We start from the raw sequence: 17,134 nt of genomic DNA, 5'->3' as shown, positions 1-17,134 counted from the left end.
CACCCACTCTATGCCAAGATTTGCAGATTCTCACAAGTTCCCCCCCCCCCCTTCCAATTTCACCTCACCCGTGAGACCCATCTCCTAATCCCTTGATCTCCCTCCCCACTCAACGCCCCTTCCTGGCCTCATGCTAGCTAAAATTATCAACAATTCCATTCCTCAGGCACAGTCTCTCTTCCCTTCAAACTGCCACCATCACCCCCTCAAAAAAAACTACTCTCCATCCATTCTCTCCAATTCCCCTTTCCTGTCTAAGTACCTTGCCTCAGTTCCATGCCTGTCACTCCTAAAACTCCATGTTCAAATCCCTTCAACATGTCTTCTATACTTCTCAACACCAAAACAGCCCTAGCCAGTCATGAATTACATCCTTTGGTGCATTATCCCTCGTTGTCCTTTTCAATCTCTTTCCAATGTTTTATACAGTTGGCAACGCCATGCTCCTCCAAACTAGGTTGGTTGTGCAACAATCATTCAAAGGCAGTCAGTGCATCTCTAGCAAGGCCTTATCTTCCCTCCCATCATTGTCAACTCATAAAATTTGTTACTACAACAGGCAGTAATTGAATGTTTTAGTTCCATACAATAGTTGAACTCCAATTTTGAAAACTAGTAAATCCGCCATGGCTTTGCTCCCGATTAGCCACAGAAAATGGGGGCCGTGCTTTTTCCCCGGTGCCGAACAGGTAGGGTACTGCATCTGTCCAGGTCTCGGAGCTTTGAATTTGGTGGGTTGGTCATTTGCATAGCTCAGTTCTACCCCTAATACAGGCCCATCTCAGAAACGGGGGCAAGAACACAGGCACAGCAGCAGGCCTGAGAAGATAACAGCAGCCAGAAGGCCTGCAGGCCCAAACATTTGTGAGAAAGCTGCAAAACCTCTCTTTGCTGCCTGGCCCCTTCAAACCCTCTGATCTGTGGAGGACCCAGGCACAAAGTCTAGCTCCAGCTTCTTCAGCCGCTCCTGAAAATTGGTGCCCTTCTGTCGCTTGGGAAGTGAGAAGGCCAGGAATGCCCCCTCATGCCTCATTTCCATGATTGACCTGGTCCTATATTCATTCTGAGTGCAGCCCATATCTGCCTATCTGGGGAAAGTCTGGAATTCCAGGAGTAACGTAGAGGAGGCAGAGACCCGATATAATGGATCTCCACTCCCTTTCCTTCTCCATAGCGCCTGGGAACAGACTGTTTTCTAGACGCTACAGAAAGGAATATCAGGGGAGATATGTATTTTAGATGTGTTCATTGTCACAGGCTGAGAGAGATTACAACATCAGCTTTGCAGCAAGTAAGAACTACAGGCATTACCAATACAGTGTCAACTTTTATTCTTAATGGACTGGGGCAGTGACAGTGTTACCAACTTGATGATTCTGTATGTACAGATGTTATCTTTTTGTCTTTTAAATTGAATCATAGAACTAAAACTGGACTTGGTTCCATCAGCCAGCGGTAACATATATTCTAATTTGGAACAGTTAGATAAATGCCATTCTTCTTCCCTGCTAAACATATTTTCAAAATGGCAGCCCAAGTCCTAAAGGATGGAGAGGGTGTTGTTATTGTGATAGATGTCTATAAAACGTAACACATTCCACTAGTTTTATTCAGGTTTTGATCCGATACTGGTTGGTGAACAATGGTTTATCTCACTGCACACTTTTCTGGTCCCCTTGCTAGCTCTGTGACAATTCTGAAAAATGTTATGGCCTTCTCTGTCATTTGTCTAGGAGCACTGTCAAATTGTATAAATTGAGCTGATCATTATGTGAATAGTATAGGGACATAGGAAGATAGGAACAGGAGAGGGCCATTCAGCTTCTCTTTAAAGCAGTTCTGTATTAAATGGGAGAATTAAAAAAGAACTTGCATTTATATAGCACCTTTAACAACCTCAGGCCATCCCAAAGTGCACAGCAAATGAAGAACTTTTGAAATGTAGTCACTGTTGTAATGTAGGAAAATGTGGCAGTCAGTTTGCACATAGGAAGGTCCCACAAACAGCAGAGATTCATAATCAGACAATCTGTTTTATTGATGTTGGTGAAGAGATAAATGTTGGCCAAGACAACTCCCCTGCTCTTTGAACAGTGCCACAGGATCCTTTACATCCACCTGAGAGGGTGGACATGACCTCCGTTTAAGGTTTCATTCGAGGCAGCACCTCCGACAGTGCAGAGTTCCCTCAGTACTGCGCTGAAGTGTCAGCCTAGATTATGTGCTCAAATTTCAGGATTGGAACTTGAATCCACAACCTCTGACTCAGAGGTGAGAGTGCTATCACAGCCTAGGCACCTAAAAAGATAAATATTCCTCTGGATTTTTGTGTTTAATTGAGTTTTTCTCTTTGATTTTACTGGCTGTCAGAGCATATATTCAGTTCACAATTGATATGAAAAATAAGCCAGGATAAAAGGTTATAAAAGCTAGGGTGGGAAACAGAGAGAAACTTGAGCACCTACTCTAGGCTGACACTTCAGTGCACTATTGAGAAGCCCCACTCACCATCTCAGGTTGACATAAAAGATCCCATGGCACCATCTGAAGAGGAGCAGGGGAGTTTTCCTAGCTAACATTTATTTCTCAACCAACATCACTTAAACAGACTAACGGGTCAGTATCTGAATAACGTAGGAACAGGAGTAGGCCATTCAGCCTCTCAAGCCTGTTCTGCTAATCATTTAGTTCATGGTTGATCTATACCTCAACTCCATTTACCAGCTGTTGATCCATATCCCTTGATAGCCATACAAAAATCTATCAATATCAGTCTTGAAAATTTCAATCTACTCAGCATTCACAGCCTTTTGGGGGAGAGAATTCCAGATTTTCACTCCTAACTTCCTAACTTCACTCCTAAATGGCCTAACTTTGATTTTAAGATTATGCCCCCTTGTTTTGGATTCCCCTACCAGAGGAAGTAGTTTCTCTGTATCTACCCTATCTAAAATCCCGTTATCATTTTAAACATCTCTATTAGATCGCCCCTCAACCTTCTAAACTCAAGGGAATACAAGCCAAATCTATGCAACCCGGTATCATTCTGGTGAATCTGTGCTGTACCCACGCCAACATTCCATTTTAATCACTAAAGGAAAATAATGGTAAAACCACCAATATCTTCTACCAGCTAGGTGGGGGTGGGAGATTACTTAATATTGAAATCTGTATTTCCACCTTAACGTCTTTAACTTTTTAATACCCTTCTTTGGAAGGGGTGGGGATCTGAACATTTTGTTTCGAATGGTGTAGTTCAGTAAACTGACCTGGAAGAGTTGCTGTGCCCCTCAGGGTCAGAAAAGCAGAACTTAACTCTTTCTCATCAGCCACCCAAAAGTAATAATATCTCGATTCTTTGATGTTCATTGATCCCTAGAGACTATCAATGCAATACACAACGCACATAAGTAATGTTTATAAAAACTGCAACTTTTTAATAAACAAATTACACGTGCATGACTATTTTTCATAGACTTTTACGAGTACACAATACATTAGAACTATAACTACCATTCTAGATCTGCTTCAACATGCAAAATCTTAGTAAATAATATGCACACCGTTATTTACCTCTCCCCAACAAGAAGTAACTGAAAACGAAAACGTATATATAACACATTAATCTAAATACCACGAATCATTATTTTCTAAATCATCATTAAAAACACAGCAATTGCAAAAAAAAATTAAAAGTCCTTGTTATCAATGTGTGAATAGGAGAGAGACAGCATTGCACTTTTTGCTCTGTGCGCGTTTTCCAGAACCGCTGATCGTGCGCGCGCGAGCAGAGTGAGCGAGCGAGCGAGTTGCTCGAGCTCCCGGGTTCGTTCCATTGGAGCTGAGCTCGAGAGGTGTCGCGCTCCGCGGATAGACCGTGCCCGCAACCGCCTCCGCGGCGCTCTGTACATTTCAGCCCGACTGTCGGCACTTTGCTTCCCCCCCGCCCCCCCTCTCTCGCCACGTATCATATTTTTGTTTCTGTTTAATTTAAGCACTCGTCATGGCGGCAACAGTCGGCTCGGCCTCGCTCCGCACCACCGCCTCTCGCTTTGCTTTGCTCCGGGTGGAGGGTGACTCGTCCGATTCAGATTCTGACTCTGGGCGGAACAGCAGCAGCAACAACAACCGGATCGGGAAAAGCCCCCGTGCCGGAGCAGCCAAGAAAAATAACAGCACCCAGTCCGGGGCCGGCGGCGGCAACAACGAGAAAAAGAAACAGAAAAGGAAGAAGAAGAAAGAGCAGCAGCAAAGCGAAGCGAATGAGGTAAGAGCAGAGGAGCCAGACGGAGGCCGATCTTTAAATAAAACGGAGCCACCGAACAGCAGTTACTTCGCTGAAAAAGATAAATATACAGTTGCGTGTAATAGGAAAAATGAGACGTTTTAAAATCTTCCGTTTAGTAGGCGAAAGAAAAACGAAATTCCTGGATTGTATTTTTTGATTTCAGACTTTGTTATGTAGACTGATCTTAATGGGCAAGTTTTTTTCTGTGGTAGAAGTAGATTGAGATTTATAATTTAATGAAAACTGAGGAGCGAGGCAGACTGAAAAGCCTTGCATTTAAACGTGCAGAGCTGTTGGTGTTTTGAAAGCAACAAAATCGGGCTTTTTTTTTAGGCGTGCGGGTTTGCGTTTAAGTATTTTCGAGAAACTTCCGCCCCCCTTCTATTTAAACATCCTACGGTAATTTGTTTCATCTTTTAGATGCATTATTGAACGGAGGTCCCTCTGTCCAGGTGGGTGTAAAAGATCCCATGGCACTATTTGAGGACGAACAGGAGTTTTCTTGTGTCCTGTTCTATATTCCTTCCTCAATCAACATCACCAAAAATAGACCAACCATTCACTGTTCTCATTTACTGTTTTGGGGACCATGCTGTGCACAATTGGCTGCCCTGTTTGCTGACATGATAGTGATTAAACATTCATAGTTGTGAAACACTTCAAAACATTCTGAGGATTTGATAAGGTTGGCTTAGTGGTAACACTCAGGAGGCCATGAGCTCAAGCACCATTTCAGAGACTTGAGTACATAATCTACGCTGAAGCTGTAGTGCAGTACTGAGGGAGTGCTGCATTGTCAGAGGTTTTGTCTTTCAGATGAGATGTTAAACGGAGGCCCTGTTTGCGCTCTCAGGTGGATGTAAAAAAATCCCATGGCACTTTTCGAAGAGGAGTAGAGGATTTCTCTTGATGTTCTGGTCAATATTGATCCCTCAACCAACATCACTAAAACAGATTATAAGGTCATTTATCGCATCGCTATTTGTGGGATCTTGCTGTGCGCAAATTGTCTGCTGCATTTGCCTACATTACAACGGTGACTACATTTCAAAAGTACTTCATTAGCTGTGAAGTGCTTTTTGAAACGTCCTGATGTGAAAGGCCCAAGTTCCTCCTCTTTACACACTATAGATTTGATTGGTATAAGCACTGTGATACTTTATAAGGGATTTTGAAGTAGAACTACATGACTTTTCTTTAGCACTACTTAAAGATGCCCATTTATATGGACTACTGCTTTGTGTGCAACCAAGTATAAAGAGTTGGGGAGACATTGGGGCAATTTCAGGATTTAGAGCAGATGGGACAGGAGGACATAACCCATGGCAACAAAAAGTGTGGGTGGGGGGTGGTGGGAAGAGCCAATTTGGTTATGCCCCAAATTCAACAGAACTGGATTCTACAGTCAACCTATGATCATAGATCATCTTACTTTGGGGTAGTTTGGGTGCCACCTTTTGCCAAGACCAATACTGAACAAAGGATGGAATGGGAGGGAGGAAAATGAAGGGAAAGAAACGAAAGGAGAGGCAAGTATGGCCTGAGCACTGATTAAAAATGAATTGTGAAAATATTGAAAACAAAACCCTGCACATCATAAAGCACTGAAGCAAATGGGGAAAAATGGACTTCTGTTTTACAAATTGGATTCAGATTTTTGTTTTAGAAATTTCTAAATATAGTGCTAAAAAAAAACTATCCAAAACTGAACAGGTACAAATCCTGGGGGCAATTTTTATTGTTTACAATTTTAGCTGTAAATGAATTTCACTGGAAATTGAAAGTAGTCTGGTTTACAAATGACTATAAATGGAGCATTGGAGTGTCTCATCATTCTGCCACCTTTAGTTTCTCCTGCGATACTTTTGTACAACACTGTTCGTGTTCACTCAATAAAGGTTCAGTAATGTGCAACTGCACCATATAATTGAGCAGTAGCTTTAAGGGACATTTTTCACAAGTTTGTAATCAATTTTACAGTGTTGACTTTCTAGTTTGGAGTTATTTCATTCAAATATTCTGTCTCAATTTTTCAGGAGACTAGTATTATTGCTAAGATCAATCAAGCTTAATGGGCGTGTGAAATTTTCATATTGTGGAAAAATACCCAACAGTACAGTTAGATTATAGATTTTGTCCTCCTAAACTTGTGCTGTCTCTGGAAAGAACATCGTGTAACAGTACGATGGTGAGACCATCAAGTGATTTGAAGACAAGGATTTTAAATTTAATACGTTGGGGACAGAAACCAACGTAGTTTGGCAATAGGAAAGTGGGACAAGATACGGGCAGCTGCGTTTTGGACTAGTTGAAGTTTATGGGGGCTGAAGGGTGGGAGGCCAGTACGAACAACATTCTAGAAATCTAATCAAGATGGTGAAAAAAGCACGAGTTAAGAATTTCTGTGGTTGACAGACTGAGGTAGGGGCGGAGGTAAGCAGTCTTAGTAATGGATAAGATGTTTGAAACTCAGCTCAGGGTCGAACAGGACTGTGAGGTTTTAGACGGACTGGTTCAGTTTGAGTGAATGGCCGGGGGGAGGGAGGAGTCGGTGGCAACTTGTGTTTGTGCCACAAGTGATGGCTTTGATCTACCAAGTGTTCAGTTGGAGGAAGTTGTCATTTATCCATGGCCTAATGTCTGATGGTACGGAGGTGGCCATGGGGTCGGGTGAAGTAGTGGAGAGGTGGAGCTGGGTGTCATCACCATATGAAAGCTGATCCCGTACCTGCGGATGATATCGCTAAGGCATAACATGTAGATGGGCAAGAGCAGGGGCGAAGCACAGATCTTTGAGAGATTCCAGAGATGATTGTGTGGAGATGAGACGAGATGCGCTGGCTGCATTCAGAGACATAGCAGTAGAACCATGCAAAGGCAGTCACATAGGCCTGTTCAGTGGAAGAGAGGCAATGGATGAGGATGGTGTGGTTGACCATGTCAAACCCCAGAGAGGCTGAGGGGGACATAAAGGGATAATATGCTATAGTTGCAGTCACAAAAGGATATCGTTTGTGACTTTGGCCGGGGCAGTCTTTGGAACAGATTTAGGCCATTCAGCCCATCGAGCCTTTTCCACCATTCAGTTAGATCTTGGATGATCTGTATCTCAACTCCATTTACCAGCCTTTGATCCATATCTCCTGATACCCATACCTAACAAAAAATCTAGCATCCACAGCCTTTTGGGGGAGAGTGTTCCAGATTTTCACTATCGTTCATGTGAATAAGTACTTCCTGATTTCACTCCTAAATGGCTGAGCTCTAATTTTAAGATGATACCCCTATCAAAAGAAATTGTTGTATCTAGCGTAGGGAGAGGATCAAGGAAACGAGAGGTGAGTCTCATGGAAGAAATGGGCTTGGCAGGGGCAGGAGGGAGATGGAAGAGAAACTGCAGAGTGAAGGAGGATTGGGGCTGGAGTCGGTGGGAGACTTGGGGAAAGTCAGAAATGGGAAGGAAGAGGGTAGGTCTCAGTTTTAGAGACAAAGAAATCCGTAAGCTTGAGGCTTTAAAGGCTAGTGACAATGCTAAGTTGCTAACCTCTGGATTAAAATTTTCGTATAGGCTACAGGAAGCCAATTCTGTTACCAGCCACCCCCTATGTGTCTGCTGCTTTCTCGATGCACCGCCCTGCATTCCGTGAAAACCTCTGCTTTTAGCGGTTATCAGGATAGAAGTAACTTTTGAGTTTGTGATTTTCCTGCAGCCTGAATTTAAAAAAAAACATGAAATGAATGAAAATAGCAAGTGAGATCCTCCACTACATTAGGCTTTAGTAACATTCGGATTCTCCTCTAGGGTTCTAATCAACATACACATTGATGCCAAAGTCCTGATCAGGCAAAACACTCTTCCAAATAAAAGAACCTTGAGGAACAACTGTTCCTGTTTCACTGAAAAATGGCTAAATAAATTAAATCCTAGCACCCCCATCCCTCTGGTATGGAAAAGGGCCTGTTTCCATAGATATAACAGGCTAAAAATCTTCACATTCATATACAAGTATGAAAGATTCTCTGTAAAATGGCAGGGTGCTGAAGGGTGCACATTGGTGGCCCATACAAACCTTCCCTGACAATGGACAACAGTCATAAACATAAAGCTGTAATTGTGGGTTTTTGAGCATCTACACATGCACAGTTACTTCAGCATTGCAGCTGGTGCTCTGAATTCTCCCTGGAATGTAACCAGAGAGCTTTTGCACATTGCACAATATAAATCTGCCAAGTTTAGTGCTGTATTCAAATTCTATTGCTACCAGTGTATTATTTTCTGCAGAAAATAATCAGTTTAGGCTGTATAAAGTATTCCAAGGTTATATCTCTTTTTGGATTTTAAGAGATTATAAATGTACTTATGCCTGGGTTTATACATTGTTTTTCCATTGCTTCATAATTAACTATCAGCAAGTTAATCTTTTTCAAATAGGGATGAATTTTTGCAGGCAAAATGCTCTGGATAAAAGATGATGATTGCGGAATCTTCGCAGCACAGTCCTGAAGTCCAGGCTGAAGTTGTCATCCACCAAGGCCCCCAGGTACTGCTATGAATCAATAATTGGAACAGATACCCCTTATATCTTCAATCAGAACTTTCAAGATCCCCTTTGAGCTGTGCAAAGCCTATTATCATACTTGGAGGCATTCACCACGATATTCTGTTGGTTAATCCATTGTTCAGAATGGTGACCAGAGTACAGTAGACCCCAGTCAAGTCCACCAACAGCACAATATCAAAAGGACTGCTGCAATACTTTGAGATGCTTGGAACAGACAGTCTGAGGCCTTCCCTTGTGATGACGAGCAACTTATTATTGAGGACATCAAATAAGGTCATAGTGGACAACCCCACTGTACTTTTTAAAAATACTCTTTTGGAATTAGAGTACACATTCTAGATAAAATACAAAATTTGACCATATACTCCCTTACCTTCCTGCTTCTTCATGAGAGCTGCGTGAGGCACCAGGTCAAAAGCCTGATAAAAGTCAGTAAAATCAATATAAGTGGGTTCCCACGATCCTTACGACACTCAGCACAACTTGTGTTGTCTATTCCTCATGAGAGCAAAATCCAGCCTGTTCCTTTCTGATTACTCCACAGGCCTTTAAAGCATCTGCACAGTCTGCTTCTTCCCGTCAAACTGTTTTATTCAGGACTTCAATCGGTGCAGCACACTCCACTGGCTTTTCCACCCTTTATGCAGACTTTGGTCTTTCCTACCTTCTTCGATGACAGCAAAATTCCAATGCAGGTTATACCTGTGAGATATGAGATGTGTCAAAACAGTTCTCCCTCAGAGTTCTGAACTCCTAGTTATGCAACAAAGGGCATACACAAGGACCAGGACCAGGATTTGTGGCATAAAGGGAAAATGGTTGCAGGGAGCAAGGGCTCCAGCCTACACCAACCTGTCATTGAATACCCTGGAGGGTGAGTCAGCATCATGGTGGACATGCCTATTTGTCAAAGCTCCTCATACCCCAGTTGATGATGAGTAAGCCTGATAGAGGGCATTGGACTTGGGCATCCAGAACATCTAGGTGGCTGGCATGTTGCAAGCTTCCCTGTATAGATCTTCCACTCCACTTGAGGTAGAAGTCTGATTAGGAAATTCTGACATTTGGAATGACAGCTGCAGCAAGGCATACACTCGTATATCCAAGGCCAAGTGCCCACCATAATTCGGTTACAGAAAGGCAAGCAGCTCTGCATCTCCAACTAGTGGATCTACCATTTGATGGGGTATGGTGTGTGTCAATCCTATGATCAGGATGGTGACAGTGCACTCACATGTTTTATAGTGAGTTGTGCCACATGTGAGGAGCTTCTGGCATCTGATGTCCACTTAAGGAAGGGCTCAAACCTGCAGTTGTCTAATGACCAACAAGTGACGATCCACCCAGGGGGAGGAGGAGGTAAGTGGGATCTCTGGTGTCATGGTAACTCCAAATGCACATCTGGCAATGAAAGGTTGGGACCAAATTAGTCCTCAGTGGCAGTCTCGTAATCCGATGTCTGAGCCAGGCTGGTCCGCAATACTGCAGGGGATGGTTGGTTGACCAGCTAGCCGAGCTCACTAATGGCACCTGGGGGCTAGACGTGTCACTAGGGACTGAATTTTTTTTCCAGTATGCTCAAGTAACATTGCAAATCAGTGCTCTAGTGGGTATGGTGATTCTATGTGGATGACAAAGAGCAGGAAGTTTACCAGTGTTCTGTGCTGTTAGGGTGCACTGTTTTATCTAGTTAAAACTCCAAAGCAATACAAGCGTGTATGCTTCGCACCCTAAGCTCTCTGCACTTGGGTAAGTTTGATGTGTCTATGGGTGGAAAAGTGAGCACTCCATATTGGGCAAACAAACCCTCTGTATGTGGATTTCTGTGTAGCTTGGTTTGGGGACTCTTAAACATGATGTTGGGTTTCTGCTTGCCAGCTGACCAAAAAACATTTGAAGAATGCAATATGTAACATTTCCTTGCTCTTGTTATGTTACTACTGTGATTACAGATGTGGAGAGATGAAATAAACAGCTTGTACTATTTTTTTTTAAACAAGCAGTTTTTAAATTTCAAGCTGAGTGGTTTTATATACATTTTTTAAAAACACAGTTCACATGCCAAGATTTTCTGTTTAATTATATTTCTGAAACCTTAATGGAGGTATAATTACTTGCATAAATTAATTAGCCTTTTCTTTTACTCTGCATATATTTAAAAAATATATATGCACGTAAATAGTCTGATAACTAGACTCTGCACATGTATGGCTGGTTGTGGTCCTCTCAGCAAGCTTATTTTAATAGTGCTCATGAGACTTCAGTAATCTTCCATATCTTGAGAATTTTCTCTCTGCTCTGCACTTGGCAAATGCCAGGCTACCTGTCTCCTGTTCACTGCCTTGCCATCTGAAAGGGACTCCTGCTGCCAGACTGACTATATTGAAAACTTTGCTGTAGAGGGGAAATGTCCTAACTATGTGTTTAGAAGATCAGAACCCACCACCCCCCCCACCCCATCCAACCCCCAACCAACACCATAGCAATACTTCTATGACATTGTGTAGAATCCCAATTCTCCAGTTTGAATTTGCACTTGTTAAAATCTTACTTGGTTTTGCAAAATGATTAATTGGTGTTCTGAACCAAAATGTATATTTGTTTACTTTGTAATTAATTTCATAATTTCCAGGGCAAGTGATTGTTGCATTCCTGCACTTACCGCTTGTAGAGCAATTTGTTCCCTGAGTACCACAATTTTGCATAAGAGTGTTCCAGAGGCAGTGAAAATACCAGTTTGAATAACTGTTTGTTTCAAATCACCTGTCACAAAAAAATCTCCCACCCTAATCATTTCCAAAAACGTAGTGGTGATGATTTTAACAGACTGTGTAATGTACTCCTGCTATCCTCGCTCAGTTCTAGTTTTAACCAATAGCAGTGAACCTTGCAGTGATGGATAAGTGAACCTTTGTAGCAGGACTCAAAAATAGTATTTGCAAGTAAAGCCAACAAGGTAGAGATGGAAATGCTCATTTTATACAGATCTTTAGTTTCACATGCTGGGAACACGTTGAGAATTCGGGCGTGAGGTTAGTGCACCCCACATGATTTGCTGTCCACTAATTTGAAATCCAGCAATGAATTTCTGCTGTAAGATTGACTTTTTGAAATATTTACTCTTGTGTACATCTATTAATACTATAGTAATATTAAAAATCTTACACCTGCACATGCTTCCTGTCTACAAAACCTTATTTCCTGTTTTCTTGTTTTTGTCACACTTATGTCTCAAAACTTTTTTTTATAAATTCCTGTGTCTCTATGTATAATGGGAATGGCCAATGTAAACTTGCCAAGCTATAATGACACCCGCCTGTCATGTTGGGGCTGCAGTGCCCCAGTTTAAATCTCTCCGCTTCTCAGCCTGTACTGCAAAGAATCTCCTATGCTCCAACTGACTACTAGTACTCTGCTTAAATTGTTTTAGGTTTTGCTGTTTAACTATAAATAATGTCAAAGCAAAGTATTTTTAAGGCCAGAATGTTTAAGTTAATTACATTTGCATGCTTTGATCTTTTTGTCCCCAATCTTTTAACCCTGCGTTACTTGGTCTTGATTCCCCATGGGAGATCGACAAGGAGATATAATTACTCTAGTGAATCTGCCAAGTTGGATGATAATATGTTTTATAATAATGGGGTATCATCAACAAAATGTGATGGGGAAAGTGTTAGAGGAAGTAAGTGTGACATTTAGAGAAAGTGCAGATTTTATGTAAGGCTTTTAATAAATAGATATATAATAGGAATGAATGTTATTGAGTTCAGTTTTAGAGACAAATCTATTAGTTTTTTGAGGATGTAACTAGCAGGGTAGATAAGGGGGAACCAGTGTATGTAGTATATTTGGATTTTCAAAAGGCATTCGATAAGGTGCCACACAAGAGGTTGTTACACAAGATTAGGGCTCATGGGATTGAGGGTGTTATTTAGCGTGGATTGAGGATTGGTTAACAGACAGAAAAGAGAGAGTAGGAATAAACGGGTCATTTTCGGGTTGGCAGAATGTAACTAGTGGGGTGCTGCAAGGATCAGTGCTTGGGCCTCAGCTGTTTACAATATATATCAATGACTCAGATAAGGGAACCGAGTATAACGTATCCAAGTTTGCAGACGATACAAAGCTAGGTTCGAAAGTAAGCTGTGAGGAGGACGCAAAGAGTCTGCAAAGGTTAATTGAGTGGGCAAGAAGGGGGCAGATGGAGTATAACGTGGGGAAATGTGAATTTATCCACTTTGGTAGGAAGAATAGAAAAGTAGAATATTTTTTAAAAGGTGAGAGACTAAGAGAATTTGGGTGTCCTTGTACATGAATCACAGAAAGTTAACATGAAGGTACAGCAAGCAATTAGGAAGGTAAATGGTATGTTAGCCTTTATTGCAAGGGGGTTGGAGTATAAGAAGAAGGAGGTCTTGCTGCAATTATATAAGGCTCTGGTGAGACCACACCTGGAGTACTATGTTCAGTTTTGGTCTTCTTACCTAAGGAAGGATATACTTGCCTAAGAAGGTTCACTAGATTGATTCCTGGGGGAGAGATTGAGTAGAATGGGCTTATATTCTTTGGAGTTCAGAAGAATGAGAGGTGATCGATCTTATTGAAACGTATAAGATTCTGCGAGGGCTTGACAGGGTAGATGCTGAGAGGCTGTTTCCCATGGCTGGAGAGTCTAGAACCAGAGACCATAGTCTCAAGCTAAGTGGTCGGCCATTTAGGACCGAGATGAGGAAAAATTTCTTCGCTCAGAGGGTGGTGATCTTTGGAATGCTCTACCCCAGAGGGCTGTGGATGCTCAGTCATTGAGTATATTCAAGACTGAGATCGATAGATTTTTGGACACTAAGGGAATCAAGAGAATCGAGGGATATGGGGATAGGGGGGAAAAGTGGAGTTGAGGTAGACGATCAGCCATGATCCTATTGAATGGCAGAGCAGGCTCAAGGGGCCAAATGACCTGCTCTTGCTCCTATTTCTTTTGTTCTTAATTGGAGTAAATATTTAAATTTATCATATATATTGTTTGTTGAGGCAGAAATCTAAACTTGAGTTCTCTTCATCTTCACTGACCACATGTTGAACTGACATTGAGCCCTATTCAAATTTATTTATATGCCTCATAAACTAAATAACCCTGAAAGCTTCAGGGACAGGATTAACAACTAAAACTAAATCATATTTCTTGATCTGTATTGTATTCTCTGTAGCAACAAATATTTGAATTTGAAGCCAAAGAATGTTTTTTTTGAAGTGTATATAATCCTATTACCTTAAGACCAGACTAAAAATAATTTTAATGTGCATAAGGATGATTTGTTTAATTAAAAAATAAGAATTTAATTCAGTGCTGTGATTTTCCATCTTCTCTTTTTCTTTCCCCAACCCCCCCCCAGTGGAGATTACTGCGCAAAACTTCTTTAGCTTGCAAAAGGCCTGAATGTTATACATTAACCCATGACTGTAAAGTACTCAAATATAACTTTGATCCCTCCTCATAAAGTCACTTAAAAGAAAAGACAAACTAGAACAACTGCCAAATGATTGAGTCATCAAATGGTTTGTATTCAGAATCAATGTTGACTTTAATCTGATACAAAATATGTGTTCTGAATTTTTCTTGAGTAATTTCTTTTCCCCTTAATTTAAAGCTAAGAAGTCTGGCCTTTGGAAAAAATCCTTCAAAATCTGTTGCTGTTGCCGGTGTGAATGCTGGATCTTGCCAGTCAGAGCAATTCCTAAACAGCCAAAATCCACCATTGGCAGAGGGTGAGAAGTGGGAGGAGTGGAGAGAAAAGGACGAACAGGTGAGAACTGTTGATAGAAATCCAATACCAGTAACATTTTCCAATATTGTGAAATTGAATTTTTGAGTAACATGCAAAATACTGGCCATTAATTATATTTTTGTCATTTACAACAAATCTTTTCATTGTTGATTTTTCTCAACAATCACTGATTAGCATTAAAGGGCCTTTCATAACCAGTGTCCTTTCCATAAGAGTGCAGAATTTTACAGGAATACGTGACCATAAAAACATTTTAATTTAAACTTGTCTTTTACATCAAAATTTTTCATTTGTTCAATTTAATTTGATGTACAGTGAAACTCTTGGAGCTAAGATTTTTATCCCATCTAGAGAAGTGTCTAATGTGCTGAAGGTTAGCCTTTAGTATACCCATATAAATGCCTTTTCACAAAAACAGTTAGATAAAGTTAAATTAGTAAATGTAACTACTAGCACCAGCTTAATGTTACAGCTAGGCTTATTTAGTGTAATGGTACCCATATGCTATAGGAAATTCACAAGCTAGCACACTGTTTGTGTATTACTCAGCTTGATTGGCTCTCACTTCTACCACAAGGGATCGAACCTTTGACCAGCAATCCTTTGCCCCAGTGTTGTACAACTCAACATGCTCTCTCCAGACATAGCTCAGATTTGGAAGGACAAAATCTGTGATTTCTCACAGTTCAAGTAGACATAGTACAAAATGTCACATTTTACTGAAATGCTAGTGACAATACAACTGAAACAGTTTGAGTAATAAGGATAGATATGCTGTAGTTGGCCTACTGTGTGTTAGGGAGGGAAAAAATAGCCCTGGCTGCTGCTCCTGATCACTATCCCCATTGGAAATGTGCCTGTGTGGACTTCAGACAAGGACAGCATTGGACTCAGATAGCATGCATTCCCTTTAATCAAATAACCTCACTGTCCATGCTCACACATCAATGATGACTTCTTGGGCGAGGTACCTGAGATAGCCTGTGGAACTATTCCCAGCAAGAAGTGAATGGCTTCAGGAAGGAGGGGAAAATTAGTGAGAAGAGGAGGTGGGGGGGAGGTGTAAAATAAACCACTGATAGTGTTGTCCTGGTATTGCGCTCTGTTGCCAGATATTAGTACCTTCCTTATCCCCTCCAAAAATTCCCGAAATGCTGTGAATCAAGGAATATTGTCACTCAGTTCTCAAATCCTCAATTGTAAATGCCTATTGCTAAAAAATTATAGAGAGCCATTTTGGAGATAGTGTGTTTTTTGAAAATGTTTTATACTTTGAAAACTGCAGGGACCATTCAATGCAGACTATATTGTAGCCGGAGTGTTTCACTGAACATTTGTGTGTTTTTTCTTATTCTGTATATAGCTGACTAGTGAGCTGTATGAAGCAGATCTCCAAAAAGCTTTACTGATTAGCAAGTTGGAATATGAAGAGCATAAGAGTGTACGTATATATCTGAAACTTACGTTTATTGTTTAAAAAAAATGATGTCACAGCAGGAGATTCTGTCAGTGAGTGCTGAGATACACTGTTCCATCAAGGTGTTGGATGAAAAGTTTCCTACATGGATACACACGTCTCTTATTTTCACATTTCTACTCCTGAAATATAACAACAATTACCAATAATATCTCAGAATAATTTCATTTTTTCTGGATGGTGTCAATCCATTTCAGGAGAAATTCAAATCTAAACATGTTCATATGCGTTCCTAAATCACTTTTGGCTTGTTTTCCTTCCCAGTTTATCCAGTCAAACAAATTCTTCTTCCACTGTGCACTCATTATTAACTTAAATACTTTATATGTTACCATTATTACAGCAAGAAGAAATAAAATCACAAAGGGTTTGATTTTCACAGCCTATTGGTTTGTCAAAACAATGCGATTCAATTTAGGAATAAATCTTGCTTTTTTCCTGCACATTACTATGAACTATAAAAATATGAGATCTAGGACAATGAATTCTAATTTATTTAAAGTTTCTCTGCCCATCCCACGCACACCTGAAGAAAAAGGCATGTTTTTATTTTTGCTCTGAAATCAGCTGCTTTTTTGCTACATGTTCTAAGTAGTTGAGCCTCTGCTTATTCCATACTTTGCAAGCTTGCGTGTCTGAACTTTTATATTTGGAAATGTTCCATGTTGTGTAACTTGTGCATCTGCAAATTCAGGCCATATATTGTGGTGGGTGTGGATATTGAGTCGATTATTTAAGAATACACTGAACAAAGTTGACTGACCATTTAAATTAAGTTTAAGGAACATAGGAACAGGAGTAGGTCATTCAGCCTATCAAGCCTGTTCCTCCATTCAATTAGATCATGGCTGATCTGTACCTCAACTCCATTTACCCGCTTTTGCTCCATATCCCTTGCTTAACAAAAATCTATCAATCTCAGTATTGAAATTTTCAATTGACCCAGCAACCACAGCCTTTTGGGGGAGTGAGTTCCAGATTTTCACTACCTTTTGTGTGAAAAAGTGTTTCCTGATTTCAT

General features: G+C 40.9%; 1 protein-coding gene across 2 annotated transcripts in view; it reads left to right on the top strand.

Annotated features, from left to right (window-relative positions):
• The first annotated feature begins 3,798 nt into the window (after positions 1-3,798).
• Positions 3,799-17,134, top strand: part of gkap1 (G kinase anchoring protein 1) — a 41,038-nt gene continuing 27,702 nt past the window's right edge. Inside the window, exons 1-4 of one of the 2 annotated variants that reach the window (XM_067983139.1) lie at positions 4,182-4,267; positions 8,721-8,829; positions 14,499-14,654; positions 16,000-16,077. In XM_067983139.1, the coding sequence (XP_067839240.1) occupies positions 8,758-8,829; positions 14,499-14,654; positions 16,000-16,077 (306 nt within the window). In that variant the 5' untranslated portion in view covers positions 4,182-4,267; positions 8,721-8,757. Of the gene's footprint in view, positions 4,268-8,720; positions 8,830-14,498; positions 14,655-15,999; positions 16,078-17,134 lie in introns of both variants that reach the window. The other variant, XM_067983138.1, reaches the window with a different exon arrangement.

This window comes from Heptranchias perlo, chromosome 4, assembly GCF_035084215.1.
Source record: "Heptranchias perlo isolate sHepPer1 chromosome 4, sHepPer1.hap1, whole genome shotgun sequence".
Taxonomy (NCBI): Eukaryota; Metazoa; Chordata; class Chondrichthyes; order Hexanchiformes; family Hexanchidae; genus Heptranchias; species Heptranchias perlo.
Note: the sequence above shows the minus strand (reverse complement) of the source record. Positions and strands in the feature narration are given on the sequence as shown.